A 24984-nucleotide genomic window follows, 5' to 3' on the forward strand; every position below is an offset into this window, starting at 1 on the left:
TTCCAGTCAGCTAGTGCATTTGGCATTCACATTATCTATTACCATAATCATAACTTCTTTAGTCTACTTTTATAATCTAAGTAAAATTAATTTAGCCTCATCTTTTGCCCTGTTCTTGGGTCAGCATGTATTTGGTTTAATTTGGGACCACTCCGCATTAATTTTTCCAGAATAGTTTATCACTATTGATTTTAAACTAAAGCAGTGCCTTCTCTGCTGGTTGTTGCAATTAGCCAGTTATTTCACCTGTTTGGTTGTTATATTTGGCATGTAAAACCTGTGGTTACAGATGAAATAATTATTTTACTTAGTGCAAAAAATAAGTAGTAGATGAAAGGTTTAAGACTGCCAATGTCAACCTCATTTTTGTTCACCTTTCTTATGTTTTTTGTTCTGTATGTATATGTCTTATTTAGAACCTTAAATGTTGTTGATTACTAATATCCTGTAAATGGATATATGGCATATACAAAAGCCATGGTGCCCAGTGAATCTTTCTCCATGTAAGAGTATGCCTGCATACAGAACCTAAAAAGTCCTTCAAGAATTATAGAGTCTATACTAATATTTTTGGACTGTGTAATTTGATTAATTTATTTGGGCTTTTCTTTACAGATAAAACAATAGATAGATATTCCCAGCAAGTAGAGATTGCATATGTGACAATATTTATAATAATAGAATGAGGAAACAAATGCATGGAATTTTTCTTCAAGGAACAGTTGCATATGCTTGTCATGAATTTAATGTATGAAACCATTGAGATCAAAGAGTATAGTTACTGTCCATCAGTTACATTACTTGAGTAAGCCTTCTAAAACATAAGAATACCCAATATCAGAGTGTTTGCTTCATTGCTTGCCCTAGATGCAACAATATTTTTATATTTTTCACATATTTATATATATAAATATTATATATATGTTAATTCAATGTCAAATTATGAATACATAAGATCTCTGTCTCAATTCTGTATACATACAGTAGAATAAATCCTAAATATATACGATTGACCCTATATACTGTAGGATAGTCATATTTGAATATATGCTGTACATAAATATGATACCACACTGTATATATGGAGTATGCATAACTGTTTGACAGCTGTTTGCACTGCAGTCTCACAGTTGCTGTGTCCTGAATTTGAATGCCAGCCTAGGTATTGCTTGGAGTTTGTATGTTCTCTTCATGTTCTGATATCTATGTTCAGTCACCTTTTCTTTCATACTCTGGTTTTCCTCCCAACTTAAATTGTGTAGGTTTAGAGGATGACAGCTGTACATTGGCCGTACATGAGAAAGGGTGTGTGCATTATGTGCCCTACAACAGTTTTTGTGCTCCATCCATTCACACCTGAACTGGTTAAGCAACTTAGAAAGTGAACAGATGGATGCATATTTAAAATACTTGTTTTTATTATTTTTTAAGTATACAGCACAGATATACAACTCCCTAAATGTATAGCAATGCTGTGGCATCATAATATTTAACAGCCTTGAGTTATGTATTGCATGCTGTGTGAAACTTTGCAGAGGAGAGAATAAATAAGGAACTGAACACACACTCACATTTAAAATAAACAGTACAGGAAAAAAGCTCACACTGTAGGTTTTATCCTTCTGACTGCCAGTCTTGTAAACTTAGTCATGAAGGTACTGAGTTGTAGCTGTTTTAAAAGGTTTGAATGTCCTGGTTACTATTTTGGGTGGCCATCAATTAAATCAATTCCTAGTGAGAGTTCCCATTGTACCAAACAGGAAGACGCAAGTAAGGGTGCCCTATGCTAGTTCCACACTTCATTTAACCCATGATCCACCTTACAATAACTTCCATAGCCCCTTTAAGAAATGCAGGTACCTAGCTTTCTTATCTGCTTCAGCTTACAAAAAATAAAAAGTTATCTGACTTTTGTGGCCTGTCTCTTTGTATGGTTCTTGCCTTGCCTGTTTCTTATATACAGTTCATCCAGTGGAAAAACAATTATATAATAACAACATGTATGTATTTGACTGAATAAATAAACGTAAACATAGATGAATTCTGGGTGCAAGCTTGAATACGGACTGTAGTGGATTAGCATCCCATTTGGGATTGATTCCTACTGTGCTCAACTGCTGAACACTCCCTTTGATAATGCTGTGTTAACAGGGACAGAACCATTAAGACATGGAATTAACAAATAATGCTATCATTAAAATTTAACTCAACAGGCAATCTTAAATTGTTGTAGCTTCTTGCACAAACAGTGGCATTAAGGGACACTACATTATGGCCTTAAACACCCTGTCCATAAGGACTACCCTAATCAACAATAAAAACAGTGTTATTTTGGACAGTTCGCTAAGTTAGAATCCTGTAGTTAGTAACTTCACATTTTTAAAATAACTTAAGTGCCTGCTTAAAAGAAACTTCATGCACTGTTCTTGATTGGTACAGTCATTCATTGATTCACTTCCTCCAGATTTCCTTAAAGGGTGTTCATGGTAAAACTAGGAAAAAGTACAAAACACCAGAAAGTTAAAAAAGAAAGCAGGAACAGTTCATTTTGACTCACCACTGGTTTTGTGTGTATACCATTTGCTGGTTCCCTGCATCCTTGTCTGCTCATTTTCAAGTGCTGCCTGATCTGTTTAATACCTAATGCCAGCAGCCGCATTTTGTGTTTCTAAATGGTGAGTTTTATTAAAGCAAAAGGAAATATTTTTAAAAGTCACAACCTGCTCCAAACAGTACTCCCATTACACTGTACATGTGCATGTATAATACCACACTTTTATTCACGGTTTTCAGTTTATAGGAGTAGTGAAATTGTGAATTAAATGGCAGATTAGTGAAAAGGTGGTGCACAAAATAGGAAAAACAGGAACAGTGAAACTTACTGCTCATCCTCCCAGGCTATCTAAATCAAGTGGACTGTATGGTAAACTGGTGCAATAAAAACTCTCTCACTCTGAATGTAAAAAAGACCAAAGAAATGATATTTGATTTTAAGAGACAGAAATCTGTATGTTCACCCATTGTAGTTCTGGTGGAGGAGGTAGAAATAGTGACTGAATATAAATACTTAGGAACTTACCTAGATAACAATCTTAACTGGAATACTAATGCAAAAAAATATTCTCTAAATGCAACCAGCGCTTATTTCTCCTCCATAAACTCAAACTATTTAAAGTAGACAAGGACCTCATGTTGTCCTTCTATCGCAGTATGATCCAGTCTGTGATCACTTTCAGTTTCCTTGCCTGGTTTAATAGTCTGACAAACGAAAACTCAAAAAAGCTCCAGCAGATTACAAAGTATGCAGCTAAAGTTATTGAGGCTTATGTAGATGATTTGACTAGTGTGTGTCAGAGGGCAATGTTAAAGAAACTGGAAATCATCTCAACTGATGACAGACATCCATTACATGTAGAAATAAACTTCAGTAAATCAGGAAGGATAGTCACTTTGAAAACCCACACAAATCGCTCCAGAAATTCCTTTCTTCCTTGTGCCATTCGACTTTTCAATAAGAAATATTGGAGATTATGATTAAGGTTTTGATATATATCCTGTAACCTTTTTTTTTTAGTGTAAATATGCATTATACTGCCTTACCTTAACCTGTCTTGTTTCTATTTGTTTGTTTTCTTTCATTTTGTCTGTTATTAGATGCAACTGAGAAGGCAAATTTCATGTTTTCTTGTGTAAACGTGACTAAATAAAGAAACCTTAAACCTTATCGGGCTTAACTGTCCTGCATCCTTAATCTGGTTGGATCAGTTTTTAAAATGCACAATGATCCAGCTTCATGTTTCTACAGCTTTGGCTTGAAAAGATGCCCTCCAAAAGGCAGACAGTTAAGCCATGAGTGGTATCAAACCCTTCCTATTAAAAATGTGATTTTTAAAGCGTAAATAATTTAAAACAATTAGTGAAATAATCAGCTGAAAAACATATTTACATAAATCTAACTATCTTCCATTTAAAATATAAAAAAAATTCTACTTAGCACTATAAACACTATATATATTAACAAAACCTTTTGAACATTTTATCAGCAACAGCACTATAAAGAAAAATTTTGGATAAGTCATTCCCACATGTGAAGCAGAAGAGAAAAGAATCTTGAGCACTTAGAAACGGAGAAAGTGACATCTGATACACTTAACTCTATTTGGTTGTAGAACCAAAGTTAAAATTAGTGGCATCTCTAATTTGGGCCTGGATCATAACACTAAGGGATAGCTATACTCTTCTATTTTTATGCACTCCATTTTTGTTAAACATACCTTTCCATCTCCCTTCCTCACATTTAGAACTAATCCAAATGTTCACTCATAAACATTTGGTTTAAAACAGCCTCTTATCTCCTCTTAAAACACACACACGGTTCATTTTAAAGTTTTGGTTACTGTAGTCATACCCCTTTTAAAACCCTCCTTGCATGACAAACAGTTTTGTTCAGGCCTCTTTGTGTAACACCCTCAGGTTTTTGCTGAATATATTAGGTCAGAATGCTTTTATAATTACAGCCTATCCTGGTAGCATTTGATTGAAAACAAGAACACACCTTGGAAGGGACATCAACCCCATCACCAGACACATTTACAAATGCACAGTTTAGGGTCACAATCCAATCTGACATCTATCTCTTTGGAATCTGATGGGAAATTTGAGTACATGGCATACATTTACAAAAGGAAGGGAAAATAAGCCATGTCCACAAAAGCAGTGACTGAACCTGAAATTGAACCTAGATCCTGACTGTTAGTTTACAATTGGTTAGACCATGTGCCCTCAATCATGGTGCTGGAGGGCCACAGTGGCTGCAGGCTTTTATTCCAACTAGTTTCCTAATTAGAAAGCGGTCCATGCTGATAATGAAACTTGGTATTGAACTGTTTGGCTTGTTAATGCTTGCATTCATCCAAGAGCAATTTTTATTGTACTGTAGAACTTCCTTCTGTGAGAACATTACCCATGTGTTTTGTGGACCAGAATAGATTTAAATTTAATGGTCCTTCCAATTCCCCTCTCATTCATTTCTAAACATTTTTTATCACAGATACTTCATGGTAAGCACGTAAGCTACAGAACTGCTGGTTTATTGGTTATCTGCATCTCATTATTAACTAATGTCTGATTAAGAAAACAGGCAACAATTAAAACTTAGATACAGCTGCTAAAATCTAAAATAGGCAATTAAGGGTTTTGAATGGTGATCGGCAAGAGAACTAAAATGAAGCCCAAAAAACTTATTGCTTTAGTAGTAAATAAAAGGGTTCTAATTAAGAAATTGGTTAAAGTGAAAACCTGCAGCCATAGCAGACCTCCAGGACTGTAATTGAGGACCTCTAATCTACAAAGTAACTAAAATTTGTATTTGATGAATGAAAGCACTAAGCACCAACTATCATTTGCAGCAAGGACTGAGTTCTAATTGGGACAATGACTAGAATGAAAACCCGTAGCCACTGTGGCCCTCCAGAACCGTGATTGAGGACCACTGGGTTAGACCATAACAAAATATTGTATTTAATATTGAGCTTATTTAGTTTACAGTTAAAAATGAACATGCTGTAAGGTTTAAGAAATTAATTCCTTGGCCTAAATATTTTATTAGGTTGAGAGTTTGTTCTTTAAAATTGTGACTTTGTAAATGAGTAGGCTTTCTAAATGGTTGAGTATATTAAACTATGTTGTAAAATTAAATCAACTAAGAATCATGCTGTTCTAGAACCAGGTAGGTCTGAGGCTGTCATTGCTGTTACCCATAGAATACAAGTGAAACAAAATTTAGTGAAATATATGTCATAATTATATGTTTAAATACCACTGAATTTATTTTTTGTCAAATTCTGACATACGTTTGACTAACCAGCACTGGATTAGCTGACCAGCTTCAGAACTGACCATGTAAAGGTTTGTTGTTGCTTAGTTTCTATACTTTTCCTGCTGATGTCAAGTCTTAAGTTGAAAAATGTTTTTCTACTGATTAAGGAAAAATATACTTCCTATTAGTGCTGTTACTGTTGAGTAGCTGTTGAGGTAAAGCTACTCATCCTCACCACGAAGTGAAATTTTAGGGTAGTCAAGAATGTTTGTTATCAGCACCAACAGACACATCATCAGAACATTGTATGAGTATAGTCTAGTGATAGGACACAGAATTTTATTATAGCAAACTGTAGGATGGCAAAGTGTGTCTTTGACTTTGCCTGATTCCAATGGGTCCCATACTTTAATTATAATTTTTGATTTTCCTCTCTTTTCATATTATTTACCCATTTCCTCCATTAATTTGATTTCTTCAATATTTCTTGTTTTTGTTTCATTTAATAGAATCAATTTCTATGAACTCGTCCACACCATTTAGTTATAAAACTTTTACAAACTTTTGTATTTTCTGTTATTGTTATATGTTTTTCAATCTCTCTAAGATCTCTAGGCTGGCCTTTCCAGAACAGGGCTATACAGCACATTGAATTAAAGGATTTTTTTCTTTAAATTGGAGCAGGACTAATACTGATGGCAGCAATATAGCTCCAGACAGTTTTGCATAGTGTTGGAATAAAGCCAGGCAGTTCCAGTAGACACTAGGGCAGAACATCAGCAGATGTCACTGAACAACCAAAACTTGCACAATCTAGCAAGCAGCTAGTAAATAATATATAATGTAAAAAAGTGGCAGAAATTTACAAATAAATTATTCATTTATAAGTTTGTATTTCTATTAGAGGGATACTTATAAGAATGACAGGTTTGCATTGTGTCATTTATCTTAAATTTGAGGAACCTTGAGTTAGTAAAACATAAGTGACTAAGGGAGAGCCATATTCATCCATCCATCCATCCATTTTCCAACCCGCTGAATCCGAACACAGGGTCACGGGGGTCTGCTGGAGCCAATCCCAGCCAACACAGGGCACAAGGCAGGAAACAATCCTGGGCAGGGTGCCAACCCACCGCAGGAGCCATATTCAGTTCGACTAATTATCTCATTTAACACACTTACATTTCCATAGTCTTATAACACTGCTCATACTTATAAAAAATTTCAGAATAAAGCACACTGCAGTGCAGTATACACATACTGTACCACATAATGTTACCTAATATCTCAGGAGATGAGGTTGTATCCCAGTTTGGAGTTTTCTTGCTCTCCTGTGTTTAGTTATAAAACCGTTACATAGTTTTGTATTTTCTGTTATTGTTATATGTTTTTTAAGCTTTTCATGTTTACATGAGCTCTTTCTCCTACATCCTGAAGACATGCAGTTTATGTCGATTGGACTACTCCATTCTGGGCGACTGCGATTGTTCATTCTACCAAAATATGTTGGAACAGTCTATACTCCACCACATTCATTTAAAAATGAATGAAATGATGGATGGATATGTACATGCTGGTTCACATTACTGACAGAAGGGATCCTACTCCACTGGGCCCTTGAGTCCTTAACCTTAACATTGCACCCAGAGCGGTGTACGATGGCTGACACTGCACTCTGACCTCCAAAGGTCACGCAATTAAGTGTACCGAATACAAATAAACATAATTAATATTTAGGCATGCATGCAGTAATATAGATAATCTTTTAGGATCCCACACTATGGTAGGTTCTTAATGGTGCTATTGTAAATAAATAGTATTTTGATGTAATTGAAATTAAGGCAAGCAAAGTTAACACTCTTTTATTCTCACGTTTACAAAGACTTGCAGCATGTGGTAGGTGGACTGGTCTCTCTAAACAGGTCCTTTGTGAGTGAGTGAGGATGTGTGCATACATTTGCCTTATAATAGATTGGCATCCTTTTAAAGTGTATTTTCTGCCTTGTGCCCTGTGTTGACAGAACAGGCTCTGGCTCCTCATGACTCTGAAGTGGATTAGGTGGGTATGAGAATGTATTTATGTATCTAGTTAGCAAAAGCGGAAGGAAAACAAAATTACAATTTGCACAGATACCAGAGTGCATGGACCTCTAGAAATTAACAGACTAGCATGTAGTGTTACAGATTTCTACCCAGAAACACAGGTGTTTCTGTAGTGTGCGTTTTTATGTGTTGGCTGATCAAGAACTCAGTGATAGACTACAGCATTACGTATCTTTATACAGTTTGCAAATTTCAAAAACATAAGCTAAGTAATAGCACAAAAACCCTCCTAAATTATCCTGTGTGTCCTAAACACTGTATTTATTTTAATTCTGTGCCATTTTTCTTCAAATAGATCAGGAGTCTCCTAAAGAATTTTCTTTTACGGGCGAAAATCGATACTCACCTAGAAACCGAAGAGGACCCTTTGATAGAGAGGTAATGAGACCCTTTTTGTATTCAGAATTGATCTTCAAGTATGCTGTCTGCTGTTACCCAAGTAAAAATCCCAAACTCCATTATTTCTGTACTATCCCAAACACTAGGAAAACAGGAAATAAAGAAACAAAACTTCATTGTATTTTACAGTAAAACAGTTACTTTTAACTTGCAAGTACAGTACATGTTATCTATAACATAGCAATGTGTGTTATGTGTTATTTATCAAATATTTGAACTTATCTACAACAGTTCTGACAATAGTTGTCAGTGGAAGCACCACCACTACAGGCTACTCCAGACTAGGCATAAAATGGCTAAAGGGCTAAGATACTATAAAATTGAAAGTTTTTTAACCATGGAAATGGATAGTAAATAAAGAATGTAAATTATATGGATAAGATGGCTTCCCCACTTTTCTAGCCCCCACCAAAATTCCACAAAAGTGCCTTCTCACCCCCTGTTGATATCTCTTCTCATTACACATGAGCTTTTGCCTGACAAACCTGCCAACTCTAGGCTTGATTAATATTCTGAACGAGTGCTAGTCAAACTCCATCAACAGTTTGCTTTTGGGTCAAGTCCTGAAATCACTGACAATTTCTGTTCTGCCAGAAAGGCAGAAGAGGACCAGGAGAAGAAACGTATGTCAAACCACAAATGAGACAGAACGCTAAAAAGACTAAATCTTGTACACCAAAATCTAATCTTAAACCAGAACTTAAATTCAAAGAGAGAAATGGTAGAATTGAAAACCAGAAGGTTGAGAAAGAATATATGCTTCTTTTGATAGTTTTTATCCCAATCATAGATACTGCTAGAATCTTTGCATAGGATTTAAATAGTCTGATGATGCAAGGCGTGGTGTCATGCTATGCAGCTTTCATGGCCCTTGAGACCACTGTGATCCACATGCAGGTAAAGGAAATAACTGTAAAAAAAAGTAACATTGTGGCACTGTATTAATTATTGCATTCAGGAAACATATAACTGTGGAAAAAAACACACAGAAAAGTGAGAGAAAAAGCAGCTAAAATCCTTCATGAGATATTGTTGTAAAAAAATATTTTAGGAGAGAGAAAAAATTCTCAAAGTGCACAGTGGGTTTAGGAAGTATCCAAGTCACCAGGTACTGTGCCCTTGAGACCATTACAACCCTAAACACCAATACAGCTTTAACACTAGAATCCCTGAAGCCTACGAAGAAACTTGTAATCCCGGCCAACCTTAAATTCTTTCACACCTCTCCATAAGCGTCTTTTGTTTTGTAAATGTGTCCATCAGCACAAGCAGCAAGCAGACTGCCGCGCTATCCCCCCCACTAGCACAAAAATGGCAAAAAGCTCTCCCAGCTCAAGCCTTGTTTATCTCGGTGTGAGGTGCCTGTAGTTGCATAGGGTAAATAATATGTCGTTATTTGGTTTACATGCATTTCACGTGTGTTCCGTGTCTACAACAATCTATGTAAGTGAAGGATGACAGGAAATGCAAGAAATGTTGAACTCATACCTAAAACACAAACTTTTTTCATGTTTTCATGCTAACAACAAAATTTTGACATGAAGTGTATATAATGTGTGAAGACTGAAATTCAAATATCTAATAAAAACTTTCACAGAAGGTATGTGTATAACAAAACAAGTGCGCTTTTATTCAAGAATATAACCGAAGAAAAAAAATCAGGTTAGGGTATAACGCTGACATGACCTCTTTGGTGGTACAGGGGTAAGAACTGCTGACTCACAATCAAGAGATTGCAGGTTCGATCCTGGCCACTTCCCAGAATTATCATTTTTGAGTAGTGAGCTGCTCTTATTGTTACTATTATACAATAAAAACGTACATTTGATTTGAGTCTGTAACAGCCGGTGTAAACGTATGGTACTTGTAAAGGTTACCTTTTTTTTTGTTTTTTTTTTTTATTCAGTTTTATTCTCTCAGTCGCGTTCATGCTACCTCCCATCTGCCACTGCTGTTTTCAAATAAAGATGTGCTATAACAGAGGTGTTCAACATTTCTTGCATTTCTCACATTTTCTGTAATCCTTCACTAACATAGATCGTTGTAGACACGGAACACACATGAAATGCATGTGATCCAAATAACAATATATCATTTACCCTGTATAACTCCAAGCATCTCACACCGAGATAAACAGGGCTGAAGCTAGGAGAGCTTTTTGCCCTTTCTGTGGTGAGGGGTTGGAATAGCAGGCTGCTTGCTACTTGACCTGATGGACACATTTACAAAACAAAAGACGCTGATGGAGAGGTACAAAGGGATTTAAGGTGGGCCGGGATTACAATTTTTTTCGTAGGCTTCAGGGATTCTAGTGTTAATAACAAGGGCAATAAGATAGCTTCTAATCTTTGTTATGGAGAGCAGGATCTCACCTCTTCCAAGTAAGATATATTATTTTTTTCTGCCACCTGCCAGACCAAAGAATTTTTGCTAGCCTCTTTTCAGTCCTGCATTTCATTGTCTTAACTCTGAGTAACACCTTTGTTGGCCTCTACCTACCCACGCTAATATGTAGAGTCCCTGTGTGAGTTTTCCTTCTCCCTATGGGTCTATGTACCCTGGCGCTCTCTTGCCGGCAGAATAAAACTCTTAAATTATCTAAACATGAATTACAAACATTTGAACAGCTTATGTTCCTAATAAGAAGTGTATTTGAATATTCATTTCATTGTCTGTTGGAACTTTATACACTGTGTTCATTTTCTTCTTTCAGAAACAGCAAGCAAGGGCTGTATATGATTTTAAGGCACAGACAGCAAAGTAAGTATAAGTGGCACTCATTGTATTTCTTTAGGAATAAACGAATATTTGGTTTATCAGAGAAACTTATTTCAGGTGTCTGTTAAAAACAAAATTTCAATTACAAATATTTAGTTTAGACAAAAGAAAGGACAAACATCTTTTATTATCATTGTAGACACTAGACAAATTTAGAATTGGTGTACAATCAGTACTTGAAAAGGAAACAAATTACTGGCGGTATTTTTGGCAGTACAGTGACATTCGATCAAATAGTATTGGATCCTCTGAAGATTCTTGAAAGGTGCTGGAATGGTAAAATGGTGATAGTCGCGATGCAGTGACAGTTAATGAAAATTAATGAAGAGATATTGGTACACTAAAAAAGTTGGCTGCACACTATGTTGAAATTTGAAGAGTACTGTGTACCAGTGAGTACATGCCCACTTGAAGCAAAGTACAATTGTTTACAGTTGGCAAAAAAAAAAGATTTAGTAACTGAGGATTGGAGACTGGGCGGCACGGTGGCGCAGTGGGTAGCACTGCTACCTCGCAGTTGGGAGACCTGGGGACATGGGTTCGCTTCCCGGGTCCTCCCTGCGTGGAGTTTGCATGTTCTCCCCGTGTCTGCGTGGGTTTCCTCCGGGCGCTCTGGTTTCCTCCCACAGTCCAAAGACATGCAGGTTAGGTGGATTGGCGATTCTAAATTGGCCCTAGTGTGTGCTTGGTGTGTGTTTGTGTGTGTCCTGCGGTGGGTTGGCACCCTGCCCGGGATTGTTTCCTGCCTTGTGCCCTGTGTTGGCTGGGATTGGCTCCAGCAGACCCCCGTGACCCTGTGTTCGGATTCAGCGGGTTGGAAAATGGATGGATGGATGGATTGGAGACTGAGGTTTAGTACCATTTCTAAACAAAAAAGAGAAACTGATAGTAGTATCTATATTGTAAATACAAGTCAGAAAACTGGAACAACAAATACAGGCTTCAGCTTCCTCCTCAGGTGTGGGAAAAATCAAGAATGGTTGTGATTACTGCCTAATATCCAAGTAAAGTTTAACAACCTACAGTGGAACCTCGGTTCATGAACATCTCAGTACACGTACAAATCGGTTTACGACCAAAAAGTTCGCCAAACTTTTCCCTCGGTTCACGACCACACACTCGGTATACGAACAAGCCAGTTTCCCTTTCGGTTTGTACATGTTCAGTCTCTCCCTGTGCATTTCCTGTGCAGCGAGCAAGAGAGAGAGAGCAAGAGAGCACGACACACACACACACAGGCAGCGTGAGAGACAGAGCACACACACAGGCAGCACGAGAGAGAGACAGGCACAGCGAGAGAGAGACGCGCACACACACAGGCAGCGCGAGAGAGGGACACGCACACACACAGGCAGCACGAGAGAGAGACGCACACACACACACAGGCAGCGCGAGAGAGAGACAGACGCACACACACAGGCAGGGAGAGAGAGAGACACGCACACACACAGGCAGCGCGAGAGAGAGACAGACGCACACACACAGGCAGCGAGAGAGAGAGAGACAGACGCACACACACAGGCAGCGCGAGAGAGAGAGGTGGACGTATAAGGTAGGAAGGCAGTTAAAGAATGCACTGGGCTTGATTTTGTTTTCACTTCTGTTTACAGCGATCAGTTCGTAGCGTGCATTGTTGCAATGTTACTTTTCTTGGTGGTTTATTAAATTACGGATTTTTTTCAAATGTTCATTTTTTTCCCTGTGCTTAAAACTCATTAAAAAAAAGTGTTTTTAGCCAGCGGTTGGTAGTGCTATAGCGCAAACTATTGCAGTGTTAGTTTTCTCTGTTGTTCAAGGTTTTGTCAGTGTTATTCAATGTTTTTACATTTAGTTTACTATTACGCTGTGCATTCTATGGTTTAATTAACTATATTAGTGCTTAAAAACTTAAAAAAATAATATATTTACATACAGTTCGTATGGTCTGGAATGGATTAATTGTATTTACATACAATCCTATGGGGGAAATTACTTCGGTTCACGACCAAGTTTTGGAACGAATTATGGTTGTGAACCGAGGTTCCACTGTATTAGGCGAAAGGGGGAATGTCATATTTACATTTGATTGCAGTCAGAGATATTCTGGTGAATAATTATGTGTTACGGTTTGCATGCTAGCTTTTATAAATACCCTGTAAATACTGTTTTAAAAAGTACATTTTACAGCTGATGAAGTAAAATTTGACTATTGCAAGCAACAGCAGTAATTTTGTCATTCTATAATTCTTGTAAGTTCAGGTCATGTGTACACTACCAAGTCATTCCTCTATATCAAAATTTTTCTAGTAACTTTAGAATGACGTTAATACAATATTAGCCCCTAGACCACACTGCCATATCATTGTTTCTGTTGTTATTGTCAGCATGATCCATTAAATAAAGCAGAGTCAGTCAATTGTTATTTACAAGCTAGAAGAGCTTGTCCCAATAATTAAAGCACACAAGGTACAGAATATTAGCAGCCAATCCTGAAAGACACACCATAAAAGTGCTACTGTATCTTTTAGGGTATTATTTAAACCAGTCTTAACCAATTGATAGTCCTTTGTGAGGTACACTTTGATTTCAGTCATTTACTTCTTTCAGTAGTTAACAATATACCTTCTGGCATCAGGTGTCATCAGACTTCATAGAAACTGACTGAATGTTTATCATGGAAAAAAAAATCAAGTTGCTATAGAATGTTCTGTTCTGTTGTTGAGCCAGTAAAGACTGATCTCCCCTTCTGGTGAAAAGTTCCTTTCCTTCACCTTAAGTGCAGTGATAAGGAACAAGTCAACATTGGACTTCAACCCTGTATGGTGTTCTGATGACACTGTTTTTCTGGTTTTGCATTCAGAAAGAAGTATTCTGTTGACAGTATGATTGGCAAATAACCCTTCCAACTCCGCCCCCTTATCTGTAGTAATCGGAACAATTACAAAGAGAGCTCGGTATTCAGCTTGATTGTAAATTAATTGAAGTTGGGGTTTGTTGGCATGTGGGAGATCTCCCCTTTAATGTAAATATGTAGTAGTCTGGAGTATATTTAATGTGGGAGAATGCTAAGCAAAATCAAAATAATTAAAATAATTTGAAACTTTTTAAACATCAAGTTTTACTAGCTGGTGAAAATGTTTTACAGGGAACTGACTTTTAAAAAAGGCGACACAGTCTACATCCTCAGGCAAATAGATCAAAACTGGTATGAAGGAGAGCACCATGGCCGAGTTGGGATTTTCCCAATTTCTTATGTTGAGGTTGGTTTATTTGCCCCATTTTCTAATTTTGAAAAATGTGTGTTTTTTTTATTATTAACCTATATTTAAGGTCACTGCATATCCAAATTTGTACTATGAGGAGAAAACCAGCTCACATTATTTTCTCAGCAAATATTTTTTCCATTGTGTTATAAAACATTAAAAAATGGCATCCAGATTTATTAGTCCCTTAATGGAAAGAAAGTTTACATGTGCAGTTCTTTTCACAAGTAGTTAGTGGGAGGGTTTGTAATAAAAAATGTAAAACATTCTGGGAGGTCATTTGGAATCTTTTTTGTCTTTAGTAATTAGAAGCAGAGAGAGTCTAAACAGTTTACTTCACCAGGATATTTATATATTTTAGAATAAAGTGAATGTAAACATATGGTTGGATGACTATATTATCCATCGATCTTTATGTGTAACCATCAATCTGCTTCTATTTTTCATTCACACTATATGAAAAGCAGGCTATCTTTTGAATTGCACATTTACTACATAGTTTATCTTCAGAGAAGAATAGAAAATAAAATATTTTAAAGTGATATGAACAGAGAAAAGAAGCTTCCAAAATAAAATTTTATATCTTTCTAGAAGGTTCCATCCACAGAAAAACCACAGCCTGCCCGTCCACCTCCACCTGTGCAGACCCGAGAGATAGGAGAAGCTATAGCCAAATACAACTTCACAGCAGATACTAATGTAGAGTTGTCATTGAAAAAGGTAAGCTGTATTCCTATGGTAGAATCTTGACTATTCAGATACTAATTTAGTTTAAATTTAATTCCTAGTGCCAATCTGTATTGGACAGTATCATCCCACTGTGGTGTGAGATGAGTAAGGGGTTGTTGTTTATTTAAATTTTTAATCCCTATTTAATGGTGGCAGGCTGGTGAGGGGAGCATACATACCGGCATTTGCTAGTGTTAACTGTTGTTTGCTGGTTGGCAGCAGCACAACAATTATGGGACAACAGCTGAGCGTGAGGAGTAAGGATTGAATAAAAAGGGAGCAAGTTCAGTGCAGGGAAGAGATGGCGTTGTTTGTATCTGGAGAAGAGAGCAAGTGGTCACCGACTGTGGAAAGAAGTTGGGCAGCATCTGTCCTGCTGATTAGTTTATGGAGAACAGGACAGAGAGCTGGGTGAGAGCTCTGATAGGTGAATGGGCTGTTGTCATCTGAGTAGCCAAAATGCAGAGCTGGCAAGAGGGGGAAAGAGCCCACGGAAGTTAGTGGAAAGGTGTGGTCCCAACATAGCGGTATCTGGGGAAGAGCACAGCACCCTGGGAGCTGCAGTGACTGGTGAAGGTGCCAGGTCTGGGGGATGCAATGGGCTGCAGCAGGGGGACTCCCTGCTGATGATGTTGAGCCTTTCCACTCTTGCTCTATTGATTTTACTGCTTCACTTTGGATTATAACATGTATGTGGTTTTATTCACTAAACACTAAAAGACACTATTTTATGGACAAATTATTTACTGGGCTATTTAATTACTAAGACATGTTGTAGTGGTCCAGTGCCACTCAGATTCACACTGTCAAAGAGATGGTGATTTATTTATTTTTTTGTGGGGATTTCAGGAATGCACCCTGCCTTGGCCCAACCCTTACTCACTCACAAAAAGGGACACAAAATCCAATAAATCAAATAAATGAATAAATAATAATAATAATAATACTGTATATTAAATGGAAAGTAAATATAAACTACAAATATATATATATATATATATATAATTCACTAAGTCCATGGCAGGCAAGACGCACGCAAGACAGAGCCAAGACGCACGCAAGATAGAGGCAAGACACACGCAAGACATAGCCACGCCCGCCAACTCACAGAGCCTCACCCACCAACAATTCACTAAGCAGTCGACCATGGCACGCAAGACAGAGACTATGGGATACACACGACAGAGCCACGCCTGCCAACTCACAGAGCACCAACGAAGACTCGCTACATCTTACTGAAACGTATCCCTACCGACGAAGTAACTTTCACCAGCGTTGACTCCATCATCACAGACGATCCCACAGATCAATATATAAAATTCACTAAGGCAGCCGACCACGGCAGGCAAGACAGAGCCACGCCCGCCAACTCACAGAGCCCCGCACACCAACAATTCACTAAGCAGCCGTGCACGCCGATGATTTCCGCACGTGTTCAGTCTCTCCCTGTGCATTCCCTGTGCAGCGAGTGAGCGAACCAGAGAGAGAGAAAGAGAGAGAGAGAGAGAGCGACACACACATACAGGCGCGCGAGAGAGACACACACATACAGGTGCGCGAGAGAGACAGACACACACACACACAGGCTCGCGAGAGAGACACACACACACACACAGGCACACGAGAGAGAGACACACACACACAAGACGCAAGACAGAGCCACGCCCGCCAACTCACAGAGCCCCGCCCACCAACAATTCACTGAGCAGCTGTGCACGCCGATGATTTCCGCACATATTCAGTCTCTCCCTGTGCATTCCCTGTGCAGCGAGCGAGTGAGCCAGAGAGAGAGAGAGCGACACACACAGGTGCGCAAGAGAGACACACACATACATACAGGCATGCGAGAGAGAGACACACACACACACAGGTGCGTGAGAGAGAGAGACACACACACACACACAGGCGCGCGAGAGAGAGAGACACACACACAGGTGCGCGAGAGAGAGACACACACACACAGGCACGCAGATCCCGGAGACACACACACACACAGGCGCGCAAGAGAGAGACACACACACACACAGGCGCGCAGATCCCGCACATCAACTTTCATTCCCCGAAGAATTTCTTAGCAGTCTTGCTCCCACTGGCATGCCTCCGCATAAACTCAAACTTAAAATTGGTTCAGTCGTCATGCTTCTCAGAAACCTCGTGCCAGCAAGAAGTCTCTGTAAAGGCACTAAACTGACTGTTACCAGCATTCACCGCAATTTACTAGAGTGTAAAACAATCACAGCTGCTACCTCACAAACTGTCCATATTCCCCGGATTTCCCTGACCCCATCAGATTCAAATTTGCCTTTTACTTTTACACGCAGACAATTTCTTGTTAGATTGGCCTTTGCAATGACAATTAATAAGGCGCAGGGACAAACTTTCAAAAAGATATGCCTGTATCTGCCAAAACCAGTTTTCAGTCACGGACAATTGTATGTTGCTCTCTCCAGAGTTCCATCTTTTCATTCAATCACAGTCGTATCCTCAAACCCACCCCATTTGGACAACTGTGTCTTTCAGGAAGTGTTCACCCATCAATAAATAATTGTGCGGCGTATGCTATGCCGCGGGTTGGCTAGTAGTCAGATAATCCTCCCCTTCCCCTACGACAATAACAAATACAACATTCAACAATAAACACCTACGACAATGTCAATGAATCAGTCCCATGTAACAGATGCAAAAGGAGCTTGGTGGGGGGACATGAACTGTAGAGGTGAATATAAAGTTTATCCTACTGTTTCTGAAGCATTTCATGCTGAGATGTGTGGGAGTGCTCCCTCCGGTGACAGTGTAGATGGGCACAAGACAAAACTTGAATCCAATACAACGGTAATGCAGGACAACCACGTATTCTCTGTGTTTTGAACTAACTGAAATTCTTTTGGTAAGTAATGTGACCACCACAGGGCACACAGTTCTCCAAAAACCCAACACAACAGGCACAGACACAACTGCAGCACAACACAAAGCTTTATTATATGCTTTTCAAACGTTTCTCACATTCAGTGCACAGTACACAGCCCAGTAAAACACAGTTCCAGGCACACAGTACTTTGTCTTTCTTCTCTCTCTCTGTCTCCTTCCACCTTCACTCCTCCTGGCAAGCTTCATCCCTCTCTTCCCTACTCTGGCTCCCCGAATGGAGTGAGGCGGCTCCTTTTATATAGCACCCGAAAGTGCCCCAGGTGTCCTGTGATCTCCTTGGCGGCGTTGCAGCAGTCCTGCAGAGGAGGGCTCAGACATTCCTCCTGTGCTCCCCGGTGGTGTCCACAACCCCCAACAGTGTTGAGCTTCCATGCTCCAAACCCATTGCATCTTAGCAAGCCAGGGGGCTGCCCTCTGTTGTCCCCAGGGGGTGGTATTGCCCCATGCAAACTCCTTCCACCAGTCCTTCCATTACAAAGGCATCCCGGCCGGGTAAGAGTCCTAGCTGTCCCTCAGAGTAAGTCTCACCTGTTTGCTCAATTGCCCTGGTCCATGCCATGTAACTATCCATAAAGCAGGTTTGAGAAGATGGCAAGGCTGCAGTCAACCCAGGGCATCACACCCACATCCAACAGATACAACAGAAGTAAAATCTAAACACTGTACATTTATTCCTAACAATTCCAATCTAGCTTTGGAATTCAAGAGACATATTTCACATTACAGAAATTTCAAAGTTATACACCTGCTTACCGCTGGCATCACATCAATTATAACTGAACTATCATTATTCACCATTTTTACCTTTTACCCCATCCTTGGGTTCAGGGTTACACCATACCATCTCCACCTTCCACTACAGCCTTGAACTAAACTACTTTTGGCATGTCCTTAGTTTAGCTACTAATAACATATGCTTTTGATAATAGCTCATGCTATTAGGCCCTGAATAAATAACTGTGCTAGCTGAAAAGAATGTAAACTGAGTCACTATCTTTGCTTTCTGCTGTCTATGTCCACAGCAGAACATTTGCATCTACATTCACATGGGTTTTTCTCCAGGTTATGTGGTTTCTATCCATTCATTTTCTAAAGCTACTTATTCAGTTACCCGGTGGTAGGAAACTAGATTCTATCGTAGTGATAGAACTGATGAACTGTTGGAAATTTTTCCTTTCGTATGTTAATACAGATGTGTGTAACTGATTTATATTGTGGTTTATGTAGCTACTGTTAATTACCCTATATATACTAAATTGAATAAAAATCGTAAATGATATCTTTAAAGGGGGAGAGAGTGATACTCCTGAGACAAGTGGATCAGAACTGGTTTGAAGGAAAGACTCCAGGTTCAAGTAAACAAGGAATTTTCCCAGTGTCTTACGTGGATATCATCAAGAGGTCTCCGAGTAAGAGTCAAGGAGACTACCCAGATCCTCCAATACCTCACAGCTTTTCCAGTGATAGAATACATTCTTTAGGTTCTACAAAGGTAAATATCCATGTCCTAATGTCTTTACCTGATTATGCATGTGAAACATTTATATAGGATGTTTACTGTATATGCTGTTTTTAAAAGATGTGTTTTAAAATATTACATTTAGTTGCTTCATTTTTAATACTTATTATTAACTTGTTTGCAAGAAAAATACATTTCTGTTTTATTTATGTAATACTTTGATATCAACACAATTAAGGTAGAGATCCATAGAAGAATTCCTATCACAATGAAAGGGCTTTTTCTGTTACCTCGGCTGCCTCACTACAAGAAACACCTAAATCAATGATCTTCACATAAGCATGCAAACAGTTGCTGTGTATTTTTATATAGTACTTTCAGTTTGTTTTTGGTTTTTTTTTATTAAATTAATCATAGCTCCTAGTATTCTTTCAAGTTCCTATATGCTATAGATGTATTAAACCAAAATAACATTTGAGTCAAAAACAGAGATTATTAGGTTGTGACAAATGTTTACTTAGTACAGTACTGAAAAAGGAAAATTTCTTTAAAAGTTTGGTCAAATCATGTGCATAATAGCTGAGTGGAAATCTTACTTATTACTGCTTGTCAAAAGTAAAATGCAGTCAATGTATTTATCTATTAGTCATTAAAAGAAAAAAAAAATTAATTTTTGTAAATATCAAGTTAGTGATACTAAGGATTCCACTTGACCACTTTCATGTCCACACTTTTGTTTCATCCTGAAATAAATTCTTTTCTCTTTCTTTTTGTTTCTAATGTATAAGCTTCCATGGTGACTTAAGTTTTATATTGGCCTTCTTGTCTTTATTCCTTGATATAAAAAAGTGCAATTTTCATTTATTTTTCAGTGTTATTTGCTCTGCTATTTTCATTATCCCCTGCTGGAATAACTTAATTACCCTTTGAATTCAATGCAGTAAAAACTATAGTGTAATATGTAAAGCGTGTACTGTCAGTGACTATTTTGTCAAGTTTCACCTGTAGCAAACATTCTACATAAATAGTTACAAACTACAAAACTAGATCACAACAGGAATTAGTGATATTAAAGGCAACAAAGCCATTACAACAAATTATGTGATAAGATCAGATTTGTAAGGACTAAACATGTACATTGCATTATTCAGTATTATTGAATGTAATGCATTGAAATGTACTTTTGTAAAACACATGGAGAGCTAGTGTGTATATGTCTTGCCCTGACACAGGGTAAGTTACAGACTGTAAACATTTCTCCATTGGATAGAATATGTTTCATTACAATGTTGAGAGGTTAAAAATTGTGAAAAGGTGCCCCCTTCCTGACAAAATTAGTAAGTGCACAAATTCTGTTTGTTTTATCTTTAGACTGTATGTAAGAACTGTATGTAAGAACTTAAGAGCATGTATGGATTGTCCACTCTTTCCACTAATATTACCTGAGCCGTTAGAATTTTCGAATTGGCTTCCTCTGGACAGTGTATGTATCAAAAGGAAATTAACATGGGTAGAACATAGAAGCTCCCCAGTAGGCAGCTAAGTTATCAATTCAGCTGAGGTTTAAACATTGTCAGGTGGCAGTGCTCACTATGAACATGCCATCTTACTTATAAGGGAGATTAAATTAAATGACAGTGTCAAAAAAAAACAATACAATATATGGAGATCATTTGTTCGGTCAAACTTGAATGGTTAGCAAATACCTAAGCTGTCCAAATATGTAGTCCACCTACTTTATAAAATTGCCATGGTATCTGATTTAACATGATCTGATGTTTTTTTTCCAGATTCCTACAACATTTGTGCTGGATTCCATTTTATATGCACTATTCCTTAATTTCTACCCGTGTCCTCTGGTACATGATTCACTGTTAAAACAATTATAGTATTCCATTGGATGTCTTTGAGAATTCTGGTGATATACTCTTCATTACTCATAATCGAATAGTTTTAATTCCTTTAACTTGTCTTAGTTGGACATACCCTTTAGTTACAGTATGCAGTTGGGTGATTTTCTTTCTGTAGCTTCCAGAGCTTTAGCCTGAATTGCATATCTGAAATGAAGCACATTACATAGCTTGAGCACTACATTCCATGAGTTGTTTTTGTCCATTTTTACAATATAACCTACATGACCTACCGTTTATTTGCCTTTTCTGTTGCTCCTTCATGGGGTAATGCTACAGTAGATTATGACAGAGGTGGTTGTTAGGGGGTGGCTGAGAAAAAATATGGCTAAGGACAAAATGAAGCACTACAGGCAAAAAATTTTTTTCAAAATTAACTATATGAATTTTTAAATTAAATGAAACAACCTTCTACTGAAAATGAAAAAATGCTTAAGTATAATTGTATCTGTGATCACATAATATTATACGTACTGGCTTTTTTAATGGGGGGGGGGGGGCTAGGCAGTGACTTTGTCATGTTTTAAACTGGCTTAGGCCCCCACATCTCCCCTGTGATTTCCTAGATAAGAAGAGTGTAGAGTGTAACATAAACTGTTAAAATTATTTCAGAAGTTGCTTCATGTAGGACAGTGATGAACATTATCTGTTTATAAATATTTATATTTATCCAGGCAATGTTTGTTTTACTCTTTCTGGACAGTAAAATTCTTACTTGCATGCGCTAATTAACATGCACATGTCACCACTACCTTACCTCGAAAACATTTTTCCTAATTTGAAAATACTACCTTACATTAAATACTTGCACAAGGATACAATGTTATTTCAAGAATTACATCTACCCATGTTGCAGATAAGCAAGAAAGCAATTTAAACTAAACAGTAAAGTTAGCAATCTACCATTATGTTAAAAGGTAAAAACAACAGGTTTTTATTCTAATACAATAAATTCAAAATAGGTTTTATACTATCTATATATATAAAATTCTTTTCACGTTTGAAACGGAAATTATGTATGACCTCGCGATCAAATCACGCCAAGGAGATGCCGTCGGATCATCAGTTGTCTTTCTGCTGCTGGCGAGCTGCCTGTTCTGCTTGTCGCATGTCGTTGTTTTAAGAGCTGGGAGCACATGATGCGTGTCTGCCAAAAGCAATCCAACAACTGCTTGGTTAGATACAACAACAACAACATTTATTTATATAGCACATTTTCATACAAAAAGTAGCTCAAAGTGCTTTACATAATGAAGAAAAGAAAAATAAAAGACAAAATAAGAAATTAAAATAAGACAACATTAATTAACATAGAATAAGAGTAAGGTCCGATGGCCAGGGTGGACAGAAAAAACAAAAACAAACTCCAGAAAGCTGGAGAAAAAAATAAAATCTGTAAGGGTTCCAGGCCACGAGACCGCCCAGTCCTCTCTGGGCATTCTACCTAACATAAATGAAATAGTCCTCTTTGTAGTTAGGGTTCTCACGGAGTCACTTGATGCTGATGGTCATACAGACTTCTGGCTTTTAATCCATCCATCATTGTTGGAACATCATGGTGCTTTGCGTAGATGGTGGTGGCGCAAGCCACAACCAAAAGGACACCGGAAAAGGAAACAGAAGAGAGAGTAGGGGTTAGTACAGATTTTAGTGCCACCATGAATAGTTATTATAATGAATTGGATATACAGATTATCACGATTTAAATTACAGTAAAGTTGTGAGAAGGCCATGTTAAAATAATGTGTTTTCAGCTGTTTTTTAAAGTGCTCCACTGTATTAGCCTGGCGAATTCCTATTGGCAGGCTATTCCAGATTTTAGGTGAATAACAGCAGAAGGCCGCCTCACCACTTTTAAGTTTTGCTCTTGGAATTCTAAGGAGACATTCAGTTGAGGATCTGAGGTTACGATTTGGAATATAAGACGTCAGACATTCCGATACAGTATATAAGATGGGGCGAGATTATTTAAGGCTTTATAAACCATAAGCAGAATTTTAAAGTCAATCCTGAATGACACAGGTAACCAGTATAGTGACATCAAAACTGGAGAGATGTGCTCGGATTTTCTTTTCCTGGTTAGGATTCTAGCAGCTGCATTCTGCACTAGTTGCAAACGATTTATGTCTTTTTTGGGTAGTCCTGAGAGGAGTGCATTACAGAAGTCTGTGGACTTGTTTTAAATGATGGCTCACTGCCTTATCTCGCGTGACGTTGTAAAAACAATAATTGTCCTTTATTTCCGGCCCCGGGTGTGGTTAAATTTCTTTCTTGCAGGGCGTATAACACTGCTCCCGTAGTGAAGGTGGGGGGGGTTGGGTGGGGTGGTGCAGCTGCTGTCGTGTCGTGTCTTGCAAGAATCTTATGTTCTATATCCCCGTGAGATGCTCCGTGGCCATTCTCTTTCGTCTCGCGGGTCTTTTATTTGTCTTCCTTGATGATCACGTATCGTCTCCTAGTCATTCCATCACACAGGATTTTCTTTTATAATAGATTTTATATATATATATATATATATATATATATATATATATATATATATACAGGTGCTGGTAGTAAAATTAGAATATCATGACAAAGTTGATTTACTTCAGTAATTCCATTCAAAAAGTGAAACTTGTATATTAGATTCATTCATTACACACAGTCTGATGTATTTCAAATGTTTATTTCTTTTAATGTTGATGATTATAACTGACAACTAATGAAAGTCCCAAATTCAGTATCTTGGAAAATTAGAGTATCAATTAAGACCAATGCAAAAAAAGGATTTTTAGAAATGTTGGCCAACTGAAAGGTATGAACATGAAAAGTATGAGCATGTACAGCACTCAATATTTAGTTGGGGCTCCTTTGGCCTGGATTACTGCAGCAATGCGGCGTGGCATGGAGTCGATCAGTCTGTGGCACTGCTCAGGTGTTATGAGAGCCCATGTTGCTCTGATAGTGGCCTTCAGCTCTTCTGAATTGTTGGGTCTGGCGTATTGCATCTTCCTCTTCACAATACCCCATAGATTTTCTATGGGGTTAAGGTCAGGCGAGTTTGCTGGCCAATCAAGAACAGGGATACCATGGTCCTTAAACCAGGTACTGGTAGCTTTGGCACTGTGTGCAGGTGCCAGGTCCTGTTGGAAAATGAAATCTGCATCTCCATAAAGTTCGTCAGCAGCAAGAAGCATGAAGTGCTCTAAAACTTCCTGGTAGACGGCTGCGTTGACCTTGGACCTCAGAAAACACAATGGACCAACACTAGCAGATGACATGGCTCCCCAAACCATCACTGACTAGGGAAACTTTACCCTGGACCTCACGCAACGTGGATTCTGTGCCTCTCCTCTCTTCCTCCAGACTCTGGGACCTTGATTTCCAAAGGAAATGCAAAATTTACTTTCATCAGAGAACATAACTTTGGACCACTCAGCAGCAGTCCACGGGCGAGACGCTTCTGACGCTGTCTCTTGTTCAAGAGTGGCTTGACACAAGGAATGCGACAGCTGAAACCCATGTCTTGCATACGTCTGTGCGTGGTGGTTCTTGAAGCACTGACTCCAGCTGCAGTCCACTCTTTGTGAATCTTCCCCACATTTTTGAATGGGTTTTGTTTCACAATCCTCTCCA

General features: G+C 38.2%; 1 protein-coding gene and 1 long non-coding RNA gene across 21 annotated transcripts in view; one reads left to right on the forward strand and one right to left on the reverse strand.

Annotated features, from left to right (window-relative positions):
• LOC114651964 (sorbin and SH3 domain-containing protein 2-like) overlaps window positions 1-24984 on the forward strand; it is a 439918-nt gene that overhangs the window by 378595 nt on the left and 36339 nt on the right. For all 20 annotated transcript variants that reach the window (XM_051928410.1, XM_051928408.1, XM_051928414.1 and 17 more), the window contains 5 exons: window positions 8217-8299; window positions 11034-11080; window positions 14223-14337; window positions 14932-15060; window positions 19286-19489. In XM_051928410.1, the coding sequence (XP_051784370.1) occupies window positions 8217-8299; window positions 11034-11080; window positions 14223-14337; window positions 14932-15060; window positions 19286-19489 (578 nt within the window). The remainder of the gene's footprint in view (window positions 1-8216; window positions 8300-11033; window positions 11081-14222; window positions 14338-14931; window positions 15061-19285; window positions 19490-24984) is intronic.
• LOC127527974 (uncharacterized) overlaps window positions 22548-24984 on the reverse strand; it is a 209729-nt gene continuing 207292 nt past the window's right edge. The window contains exon 2 of the long non-coding RNA XR_007935167.1: window positions 22548-22730. This is a non-coding gene — a long non-coding RNA (uncharacterized LOC127527974). The remainder of the gene's footprint in view (window positions 22731-24984) is intronic.

Source organism: Erpetoichthys calabaricus, chromosome 5 (assembly GCF_900747795.2).
Source record: "Erpetoichthys calabaricus chromosome 5, fErpCal1.3, whole genome shotgun sequence".
Classification (NCBI taxonomy): Eukaryota; Metazoa; Chordata; class Cladistia; order Polypteriformes; family Polypteridae; genus Erpetoichthys; species Erpetoichthys calabaricus.